The 12157-nt window shown below is 37.5% G+C and overlaps 1 protein-coding gene across 1 annotated transcript in view; it reads right to left on the bottom strand.

Moving 5' to 3' along the window:
- The window catches only part of LOC107710229 (PR domain zinc finger protein 5-like), a 76496-nt gene extending 64649 nt beyond the window's left edge, over positions 1 to 11847 (bottom strand). The window contains exons 1-3 of the mRNA XM_016514966.1: positions 11620 to 11847; positions 7012 to 7095; positions 3659 to 3781 (exon numbers count right to left, since the gene is read on the bottom strand). Coding sequence (XP_016370452.1) covers positions 3659 to 3781; positions 7012 to 7095; positions 11620 to 11718 — 306 coding nt within the window. The 5' untranslated portion in view covers positions 11719 to 11847. The remainder of the gene's footprint in view (positions 1 to 3658; positions 3782 to 7011; positions 7096 to 11619) is intronic.
- Positions 11848 to 12157: the final 310 nt, after the last annotated feature.

Raw genomic sequence — 12157 nt, 5'->3', positions numbered from 1 at the left:
TGTTTAATTTGTAATAATATGTTTAATTTATATAGCGCCTTTCCCAAGCTCAAGGACGCTTCACAATAAGAGTAGCAGAAAAGCAATCATTGCATACATAATCAATTAAATGGACAATGAACATTTGCCAAGTCTAAGACATGTGCAATTGCTGCATATCACAGTAGTACAAACAATCAAATACAAGCAGAGAACCAGAACAGTTTAAGAAAAGACATATTGTGACCGGTAGTATTGGTTAAACGGGTAGGTTTTGAGTTTAGACTTAAATTCATGCAGTATGGTAATTGTCCTAAGAGACAGGGGAAGTGAATTCCAAAGTTTAACCGGAGTATAACCGGAGAAAGATCTACCTCCCATAAAATCAAAATCTTGGAACACAGAGAAGTTCACCTCCAGATGATCGAAGTGGTCGAGAGGGTGTATATGGAGAAAGTAAATCAGAGAAATAAGTAGGTGCAAGACCATAGAGTGACTTTAAGGTAAGCAGAAGAATTTTATGAATAATACGAGAGGACACAGGTAGCCAGTGGAGGTTCAATAGAATAGGAGTGATGTGAGCAGACCGTTTAGTGTAAGTTAACATTCTCACAGCAGAATTTTGGATATATTGCAGAGGGGAAATGGAGCGCACTGGTAGTCCAGAAAAAAGAGTGTTACAGTAATCGAGGCGAGATGTGATAAATGCATGTACTAGTGATTAAGCATCTTTTGGGCTGACGAAGGAACGGAGTTTGGCAATACGGCGAAGTTGAAAAAATGCAGCTTTAGAGAGTTTACTAATATAAGCATCTAGATTTAAAGAAGAGTCAAGAATGATACCTAAGTTTCTGACGGTGGCAGATGGAATAATTGATCTAGCTTCAAGGTCAAATCTGGGGACATTAGTTTTTTTTTTTTGTTGGGGGACCGACAAGTAAGATTTTGTTTTTAGTCAAGTTCAAACTGAGAGAATTGGAGTTAAGCCAGATCTTTAACTTGTTGACGCATGACAATAGAGGTGAAGTCTGGTGAATAGAATCAGGTCGGCAAGCAGTGTATATCTGAATATCGTCGGCATAGCAGTGGTACTGAAAACCATGGTGGCGAATAATTTGTCTGAGGGGTAAAATGTAAATAATAATGGCCCTAGAACTGAGCCCTGTGGTACACCCTGTTTGAGTAAGACAGTGGGAGATTTACAGTTACGCATGGTGATGTAGTATTGTCTGTTTGTCAAATAGGAGGAAAACCAGGATAATGCAGCTCCTGAGATGCCAATCTCTGAGAGGCGCACGAGTAATAACTTATGGCAGACAGTATCAAAAGCTGAGCTGAGATCAAGTAATAAGAGTATGGAAAAACTGCCCGAGTCACCAGAAAATAGGAGGTCATTTATAACTCTTACTAAAGCAGTTTCAGTACTGTGTTGCGAGCGAAAACCTGACTGAAATATATCAAAATGAGTGTTGAGAGTTAGAATTGACTGCAGTTGAGTGGCGACAACCTTTTCCATGATTTTTGAAACAAACGGTAAATTGGAGATTGGCGATAGTTAGCGTAGTCAGTTGGGTCCAGATTTGGTTTCTTAAGAATACGAGTAACAGCAGCAGTTTTAAGTGAAACTGGAACAGTGACAGAGATAAGAGACATGAATGTGAAATTGGAGCAGAAATGATAGAGGTACAGTGTTTCAAGAGGAAAGTAGGTGCAGGGTCAACCCGGCATGAAGAACAATTGGAGGCAATACGTAGGCAGCACTTTAAAGGGGACATCGGATGCCCAATTTCCACAAGTTGGTGTGATTCTTTAGGGTCTTCTTGAAATGTCTGCAACATACACAGTCCATCAGCGGCCGTGGGCAGGGCTTGAGCAGTATGACGTCATATTGCTCAGAAAATCAAAACGATTGATTATCGAGACTAATTAGGTTTTTTGGGGGATTAAAAAAAAGTAGTGAATTGATTTTTATCATTGTAGGGTAGTTGTGTCCACACTACTAAGACACATTTATATGTGAACACCATGTAAAAGTGAATTTTGCATCCGATGTCCCCTTTAAGGTGTGCCCTTTATGCGAAGCCTGTTGCAAAAACATACAGGCAATTATGCTTTGTTCTAGAATAATTTTAACAAATAATTTATATGTGAACACCATGTAAAAGTGAATTTTGCATCCGATGTCCCATTTAAGGTGTGCCCTTTATGCGAAGCCTGTTGCAAAAACAGACAGGCAATTATGCTTTGTTCTAGAATAATTTTAACAAATAATGTTTAGCTAATTTTAACTAATTAATCTTAGTGGAAAAATCCATCAAAAATATCAGAAGTGAGTGAATGCAGTCCAAACAGCTGATAAAAACATCACAATAATCCACAAGTAATCCACACCACTCCAGTCCATCAGTTAACATCTTGAGAAGAGAAATGATGTGTGTTTGTAAGAAACAAACCCATCAAGATGTTCATGAAGAACAATTGGAGGCAATACGTAGGCAGCACTTTAAAGGGGACATCGGATGCCCAATTTCCACAAGTTGGTGTGATTCTTTAGGGTCTTCTTGAAATGTCTGCAACATACACAGTCCATCAGCGGCCGTGGGCGGGGCTTGAGCAGTATGACGTCATATTGCTCAGAAAATCAAAACGATTGATTATCGAGACTAATTAGGTTTTTTGGGGGATTAAAAAAAAGTAGTGAATTGATTTTTATCATTGTAGGGTAGTTGTGTCCACACTACTAAGACACATTTATATGTGAACACCATGTAAAAGTGAATTTTGCATCCGATGTCCCATTTAAGGTGTGCCCTTTATGCGAAGCCTGTTGCAAAAACAGACAGGCAATTATGCTTTGTTCTAGAATAATTTTAACAAATAATTTTTAGCTAATTTTAACTAATTAATCTTAGTGGAAAAATCCATCAAAAATATCAGAAGTGAGTGAATGCAGTCCAAACAGCTGATAAAAACATCACAATAATCCACAAGTAATCCACACCACTCCAGTCCATCAGTTAACATCTTGAGAAGAGAAATGATGTGTGTTTGTAAGAAACAAACCCATCAAGATGTTTTTAACTTTAAACCATCACTTCTGGCCAAAATATGAGCCCATAATTATTGTGATGTTTTTATCAGCTGTTTGGACTCTCATTCTGACGGCACCCATTCACTGCAGAGGATCCATTGTTGAGCATGTGATGCAATGCTACATTTCTCCAAATCTGATGAAGAAACGAACTCATCTACATCTTGATGGCCTGAGGTTGAATACATTTTCAGCAAATTTTCATTTTGGGGTGGACTAATGCAAAAAAAATAAAAATACAGAAAAAAGTCCATTGTCTATTATCGATAGTGTGGCGATGTATTAAGCACAGCTCACACAGCTCTGTTGGTCACCTTTTACTCTTACATGTAAATGTGACCACACCTTTAGAGTTTCGCAGTGTTAGCTTAGCAACATGCTAACCCAAAACGCAATTAGTCAAGCCTTAGAGCCAAACCTTACTTACACTTCTTGTAGGTTGATGCAGACTTTTTGTCTATACAGTGTTCCAAATCAGTCACTCAAATAAAGTTCTTAAGAAGGCAGCTGCCAATGTAGTCAGTACCTAGTATGTGAGAGAGTGTAAAGAGATCTCTGTGGTTATCAGGTTGTGGCATCTTGTCATACCTGAATGGCGGCCAGGTTCTTCTGCTCCTGTGAAGGGGCCTGATGAACAAAGCGAAGCCAGTTAGCATGGCGAGGGTTACTAGCGTCTAGGATATACAGCACGTCACCTTTATTCCCTCGAACCTGCAGAAGTGCACAGATGCAAAGGTTACAAGCCATTCAATCAGAATCCAAGTGGCAATGTTGCTCCTCAAAGCTGCTTCTCAACAACCTCTAAACAGTCATTGAAATATAGTGTCCAATGAACAATCCAAAGCTTTATCCAAATACCACGCAAGATGCTTTCATGAATTGCATAGCGTCCAGGTGGGACCCAAAATTACACATTTATAGCCTCTTCTCCAGTAAACATAGATGAAGATCAATGGTACCACTATCTGCCATAATATTGCAGTGAAACATGACTTCAGTGAGGCTCTATGGGCTGTGTATCCACTGAATCCAACCCACAGATCCATGTACATTAAAGCAGGTTATAAAAAGCATAATAGTGCTGTGATTTTTTTTTATCTTATTTTATTAACTAAAATACTGCAAAATGCACCAAGAGTCACATCTAATAGATTATTATAAATAATAAAAAGATAAATGACATGCCTTATTTTTGATGAAGTTTTAGGGGAAGTTGGTCTTCTTGTCATACTTATTATGACTTACTTATAATAATCTTTAAAAACACTAAGGGGCCGTTCACACACGTTTTTCCATTCGGCTACTTTTCCATTGTTTTTCTATGTAAACATGCATTAGACAGATGTGTTTGATCAGTGCGTCTTTCACAGCGCCTCGCACATGATGCACGGTTCTAACAACATGGAGCTCAAGATAATTAAACTTTTACGATCCGTGACCGAGACCCTGTAATTTTTATAAAATCTGAAAATTAATTTATTTTTTTCATTCTGCACATTGTAATGTCATGATGCTTAAATTCACTTCGATTTTAGTGTTTAGTGTTTTGTTTTTTTATTTATTTAGACAGAAAGTGTATACATTTTAATCTGCCATTTATCAGCCATAATATAATCAGTATTGTGCAAGTATAATTACATTCTTTGTTGATACAACCAGGTTGGCAAGACTATCCCGTGACAATGTATTTCAATATACAGTTCAATATAAAGTTGAACTAACAAATTTGCTTACACAACAATATTACATTGAGAGTGTACACAATTTCAGCCTTAAATCAGGAACATTGCTCACGTCCCACAGGAATGCTCTTTTCCCAGATCTGACGAGTACCTTTGTCCGACTGTTTTTGAATACAAATTATAAATTTGAGACATTTCTCGTTCTTAACTTACTGAAACACTATCTAATAGCGACTTATTCTGACTAATCTTGAAAGGTAAATTCCCTGAAATTGCCTGCATCACAACACACAAGCAGGATGAAAGAGCAGCACAGTGAAAGATAGTATACTAAGATGATGTATCATAATAATTATATGCACAAGTGTGTAATTTAAGACTTAAGCTCACTATACTTTAGGCAGAATAGTGTCATCAGGGCAGGCAGATCAATAAATCACAAGTCTAATGTGGCTGAACCCGACCTGGTCTGCGTTATAATTACAACTTTTATGCAGCCAAAAATAAACCCAAATCTTTGAAGAGCAGATATTTGATGGGATATTAGATACGGCATGCACTGAGACGTGTCTGGCATGGGAGAGTCAGCGTGAGCGGAGTTCATGCTGGCACGTCTCATCCAATTAATGGTTGCCTGGAGATGAGCAGTGATGCGTCTGTCTGAACAAGAGGGGCAGCAACTTCTCCAAGATGGTTAAAATTCAGTCAGACCTCAATAATCTCAGTCACAGAGATACAAACTGATGGAATCAAAACTGAAAACCATTTTAGTAGTCTTTGCAAAGATATCACTATTAGTTTTAGTATTGTCTGAACAAAGCTCTAACCCCAAGTATTAAACTTTGGTTTGTAACTCATCCCGCACTGTTTGTGCTAGACAGACATGAATGAAAGCACAAATCATGTGACTTGTTGAGAGGTGTTTTTGTTGGGTGAACAATAAAACAGGCAAAAAAGTCCAATAGACTTACAATGAATGAGAGAATTAAGCCAAATCACCCTTGTGAAGAAGAAGCAAACTTTAGCAGACCTTTAAAAAGAGTACTTATTACAGAAATTATATACTTTAACAGAATATAATTAAGTGCTAAATGAATGTAATATTTCAGACATACTAACTGCAAATTACTGAAAATGTATAATAGTTTAAATTTATATTAAATGCAGTTAGCTGAACTTAAAGAGTGTTTTTGACCCACTTAAGTAGGACTTAAGCACATCTTTATCAGAATGTTTTATCAGAATCTTTTTAGAATTACTTATATTGTCTTTGAAATATGGTAAAAGTGCACTTATGTATTAAAGGGGTCATATGATGCTGCTAAAAAGAACATTATTTTGTGTATTTGGTGTAATGAAATGTGTTTATGCGGTTTAAAGTTCAAAAAACACAGGGGGGGGGGGGGGGGGGAATTCCATTCAATTTCTGGGAACTTTCCAGAGTTTTTTTTGGAAACTTGCAGAAATTTTTGGAAATTTTCAGAAACTTTTGGAAAGTTTGCTGAAATTTGCCAGAAATTTTCTAATCCCGTAAGACTTTCGTTCATCTTTAGAACACAAATTAAGATATTTTTAATGAAATCTGAGAGATTTCTGTCACTCCATTGACAGTTCATGCAACTACTACTTTGATGATTCAAAAAGTTCATAAAGAGATCGTAAAACTAATCCATAGGAATCGAGCGTTTCAGTTCAAATTTTCTCTAGAGACTCAATCGCTTTATATGATGAACAGATTCAATGTAGACTTTTATTCATATATAAACATTGATTGGCAAACATAAACAGAAGTTTATGTTTACGTTTGCTTAACATGCGAGAACAAACCTCACTGGTTCTTACAAAAGCTCAAACGTAACACATAAGAATGAACCTCATAACTGATGTGTGCATTGATTAATGTTTATATGTGAATAAAAGAAAGAGAAACCTCTAGCTACTACCTAGCAAACCATATATATCAACAAATTAAAAACCTGTCAAAACACCATAGCAATTGAATTATGAACACTCGGACAATCACTCCCAACAGCCTAGCATGGTCATGGTGAGTTTGTATGGGCAACCACTCACATTCTCTTCAGAAAAACATAAATGTTGTACAGTCATAAAATAGCCAAGATATAAACTGGCATTTTATAAATGCTTGATAAGATATGAGTTGCCTTTGAAGTGCTCCAAAGTGACACAAACTCAAAAAACGTATAGCAATGCATTGTGGGTAAAGCAATGGAATGATTGTTGAGTCTAGTCACCCACCTCCCACATCAGTCGTGGATCCATGCTTTCATCCAAGTCACTCAGCATCCGCTTTTCACCTGCAAATGGACCAAACTTCTCACCCTGTGAAGAAAGAGCGAGTGTGTGTGTGTGATTAGGCTTTGACATCACATCCAGCAGTTTCTGTGTGGTATCTGAACATGATCAAGGCAAGGCTCTGGGGATCTTTAAGAGTCTATGGGTTGATTCTCCACTCAGGTTTTTAATTTTTGAGAGATGTCAAGTAGTGCTGGGCGGTTTGACAAAAAATCTGTATCAGGTTTTTTTTTTTTTTTAGGATTGTGGTGGTTTCACAGTTTAATCACGGTTTTTCCCTGACTGAGCCTTTATATGAATCAGAATGCATGAAACAGTTGCAGAACCACTGCATTTTAATCACGTTCCAAAGAAATATGCAAGCATGATCAGTTTTTCATTTAAATTAGACTGTATAATTTCACATTTTGAAGCAAAAACAGAATGGTCTGACTTAAGCTTTGTGAAACTATACTACATAAAACATATCTGAATGAAACAAAAACAGCAGACGGGCTGAATGAGACGCAAACTCACTCTCTGACAGCAGCTGGTGCTTATGGAACAGCAGTGATACAGCGTTTCCTTAGTTACCATTGTAAACAAAGCAGTGCTGTGCTTATAAACACTAATATGCATTATACAGAGAGAAGATGAAAAGAAAATACCATCTAAACTTTTCTGAATACAGTCAGTTCGCCTCAGAGATACATTCATATAAACCCCCACTCCCAAATCAGTGTTTAGGATTTTCATCCAATGTTTCGCATTGTGAGCACCATTTTTGCTTACTGTGTTTACCGTGGTAATCGCGTGTTCAAGTTGCCTTTGTTCTCATGCGTATCGCGTGGCTTAAGAAACCCTCTCTAAATCCAGCACTTTTAGAAAACTACAGACCAGTATCTTCTTACATTCATTGCAAAGACACTTGAGCGAGTTTTGTTCAACCAACTCTCTATGTTTCTTGCACAGAACAACCTCCTGGACAATCTGGCTTTAAAAGCCGCCACTCAACTGAGACTGTCCTGCTCTCGGTTACTGAAGCCCTGAGACTGGCAAGAGCAGTTTCCAAATCCTCAGTACTCATCTTGCTGGATCTGTCAGCTGCTTTTGACACAGTTAACCACCAGATCCTCCTGTCCACCCTCATGAAGATGGGCATCTCAGGAACCGCACTACAGCAGTTCAAGTCTTACCTCTCAGGTAGGTGCTTCAGGGTGTCTTGGAAGGGTGAGGTTTCCAAATAACAACTTCTTGCTACTGGGGTTCCTCAGGGCTCAGTGCTTGGACCACTTCTCTTCTCTATCTACATGTCATCATTAGGATCTATCATTCAGAAACATGGCTTTTCCTATCACTGCTATGCTGATAACACTCAACTCTACTTCTCATTCCAACCAGATGATCCAATGGTAGCTGTTCGCATTGCAGCGTGTCTGACAGATATTTCTGGATGGATGAAAGACCATCACCTTCAACTCAACCCTGCTAAGACAGAACTGCTCATGGTCTCAGCCAACCCAGCACTTCATCACAACTTCTCTATACAGCTAGGTTCGTTAACCATAACTCCTTTCAGGACAGCCAGGAAACTTGGAGTTGTAATCGATGAGCAGTTAAGCATCACAGACCATATTGCTACAACGGCCCTGTCCTGCAGATTTGCCATATACAACATTAGGAAGATTAGACCCTTCCTATCAGAGCAGACAACTCCTTGTCCAAGCTCTTGTTCTCTCCATATTGGACTATGGTAATGCTCCCTTGGCAGGCCTTCCGGCATGTACTATCAAGCCTCTGCAACTGATCCAGAATGCAGCAGTGAGAGTGGTCTTCAACAAGCTGAAGAAAGTCCACATCACACCTCTCTTCATCAGTTTGCACTGGCTGCCAATAGCCACTTGCATCAAATTCAAGGTACTGATGTGTGCCTACAAGACAACCACGGGTGCTGCACCAATATATCTAAACTCGTTAGTTCAGACTTATGCGCCCTCCAGAAGCTTGTGTTCTGCAAGTGTACGTAGGGCTGCATGATTAATCGAAATTTAATCGCAAAGGCGATAAATCGCGATTAGGCAGAAGCTGCGATTGTCATGCGTATCTTTCAGTGAAGCACGGTTCTGTGATCAGCAGTAAATCTCCATCCGAAGACCAGAGGGCGCTCTCGCGCTGAAACTCCAAATAAACCGAAAATGCCAGAAGAAACCCAGGAAATGCCTATAACGGTTGCTGAATAAACAGAAGATTTAACTGCTTTCATTAATTCAACGTGACTAATAAACACACGACTACGACAATATATGGTTTATCTGGGTTCGTCTTATTATAATTTTTATTATAATAAAGTATAATAATGCAATGCTAATCGACACAGCCTTTATCACTGCTTGGAATTCTATGAAATGTGTTGCGTGCCTTATTCTGTGTAAGAAGCCACATCATCTCACAGAAGGATTTATTTCAAACACTCGACTGACGTTACGAAGTGAGTTTGGAGTAAAAACTTTATTAAATGTGGTATTTTCATGTGCTTTCAGATGGAGCAGCATTTAGTACACAGAGCCGTAGTTCACTGACAAGCTACGCAAACAGCTTTCATAATCGCAGAACGATTTCTTCGATTTCATAATCGCACGATTAAATCGTCTGCGATTATGAATGCGACTACGGCTCTGTGTAGTAAACGCTGCTCCATCTGAACGCACGTGCTGGAGACTTACTACTGATCACAGAACCGGCTTTACTGACAAGATGCGCATGACAATCGCATTCGATTAATCGTGCAGCCCTAAGTGTACGACACTTCGTGGTGGCAAAATTTATATAAATTGTGATTCTGTCTAAAGAAATATTAAGTAAACGTGTAAATATATCAATATTTCTACAAGTATGCACACTTTTGGACTCTAAGCTCTAATGGACGCTGTTCAGTGAAGCTATGTGACCACAAATAAACCGCAGCAGACGTGACTGAATATTAATAAATGTTGTTATTGTATTCAAAATATCATACATTACTGATTGATTATTTTGCACTCCTGACATAAATGAAGAAATTACTATCACTGCAGCTGAGTTTTATCATAAACAGTGGTCAAATATTGAAGCTGGAGTCTTTAATCTTTCTAATGATACACGGTTTGTCCAGATCAAGTAAGAGTGTGATGTTTTAACATGCTGTGAATGTGAAACAACAATAATCTGAGGCTGCCTGTATTATGCCGAATTCTGCACCCCTGCCAAATTGTTACCCTCTTGTTGAAGTCTCAACCTGATTGCCTAATCCTAACCCCTCCCCCACATCTACTCTTAAAGGCAGGGTAGGTGATTTGGTTCAAAAACAAAGTTTTTTCAGTTTATTTCCTATTTCATACGTTCCCATACATTACTGAAAGTGCAATTGTAGTGTATTTCAAATCTTAAAAGTATATTTAAAAAAAAAAACAATGTACTTGTACTAATTGTATTCTTAAATTATACTAATATTATATTGATTAAATTAAATGTCACTTAAGTGTACTTAAAGGAAGTACATTCATGACTACATTTCTTAACACACTTAAGTACACTTTTAAAAAGTTTTACTTTAAAGTACACTTTAAATCATTATGGTTTAATAATCTTTTGTCATGCTTTAAGGAAGTGCACTTATTTTGATGTGTTGAGTAACATACTAAAGCACATGTAAAGAACTTGATTATAATTTTAACTGTAGTGTGTTATTTGATATTACATTTAAAGTTAATATATTTTATATGTACTAAAATGCAACTTCACCAGTTAAACGCATGACATACACATTTCATCAGAAATGACATAAATGATTGTCAGTACATTTGACAGTTCACTTAAACCATATTTCAAAGAAAATCAAAGAAATAATGAAATGCCATATTGACGTAATTAATTCCAATTCAGTGGGTCAAAAAGCGCTACTAATATCAACTAGTTGCATTTAATATAAATTTAAACTTTAACACATTTTCATTTAATTGTAAATAACATACAGTTAAGTTTCTGAAATCATTACATTTAGTTTGCCCTTAAGTATATTCTTGTAAAGTATATTATTTCAATAAGTATTTTTATATAAGTGTAATTATGTGCAAACACTATATATATATATATATATAATATATATATATATATATATATATACACACACACACACACGTTTTAGGCTACTGTTAGTTTAAAAATATATATTTTCTGAAAAGTTACAAGTTAATACGGTTCTCTTTCAAACAGTGTAAACTATTTTATTTCTTTAAAAGCCAGTGGAGGCTAATAGGAAGCTAATAACACGTTCCCACAGTCTGCATATTATAGCGGAAATGGTGGTTGGCATGATGAATTTTTGGCGGAAACGATGGTTACCATGGTGATTGTTTGTAAGGGACGTGGCAGCACACGTAAGCACATACACAGAGGAATGCAACTACAACCAGGCGCTTATACTTAATACATTATGTGCAGAGTAAAAACAGTAGGCTAAAAAAGAAGCGTTTTTATTACTGCACTACGCATACTTTATCTTTCATGCTGAGAGTTTGTTTTATATGCACGAACCTTTTTGACTGCTCTGGCAGTGTATAGCCCCATCCCGTCCTGAACTTTAGAGGACTTCAGCACGAATCTGTCCGGCACATACATGCCCAACATTCTCATTACTTCAGAAAAAAACTTTCTTCAAAACAAAACAGACGAAACGCGCTCGGAAACACAGGTTAGGAGCTGCTTTAATGTTCTCTGCTCGCTGTGTTTGGAAATCTCAGCCCAGTCTGCTCTTCCATGTTACTGTCTGTACAAGAGACTGGCTCTGCGTTCCGATTGGCTGTTGGCCGGACAGGGAATGCGTGTCTGCGCTCTGATTGGTGGAAAGTTTCTGAAACTCCACGATAGTGGCTGTAACGGAGTTGGTTTCTGCAATCTGATTGGTGGAAAGTTTGTTGCCGTGAGCTACATATTTTACTTTCCCGGGAAATGTCATTATATTATTCTAGAAAAAACGAAATTGAACAAAAATCACGCATACTACAAATAATATCAACAAAAATAATAATCGTGTAACTAATAATAATACAGTACATTACATATTTTATAATGC

Source organism: Sinocyclocheilus rhinocerous, unplaced genomic scaffold (assembly GCF_001515625.1).
Source record: "Sinocyclocheilus rhinocerous isolate Xijiao unplaced genomic scaffold, SAMN03320098_v1.1 scaffold1167, whole genome shotgun sequence".
In the NCBI taxonomy this organism is placed as follows: domain Eukaryota; kingdom Metazoa; phylum Chordata; class Actinopteri; order Cypriniformes; family Cyprinidae; genus Sinocyclocheilus; species Sinocyclocheilus rhinocerous.
This window is presented reverse-complemented; position numbering and strand designations above follow the sequence as displayed.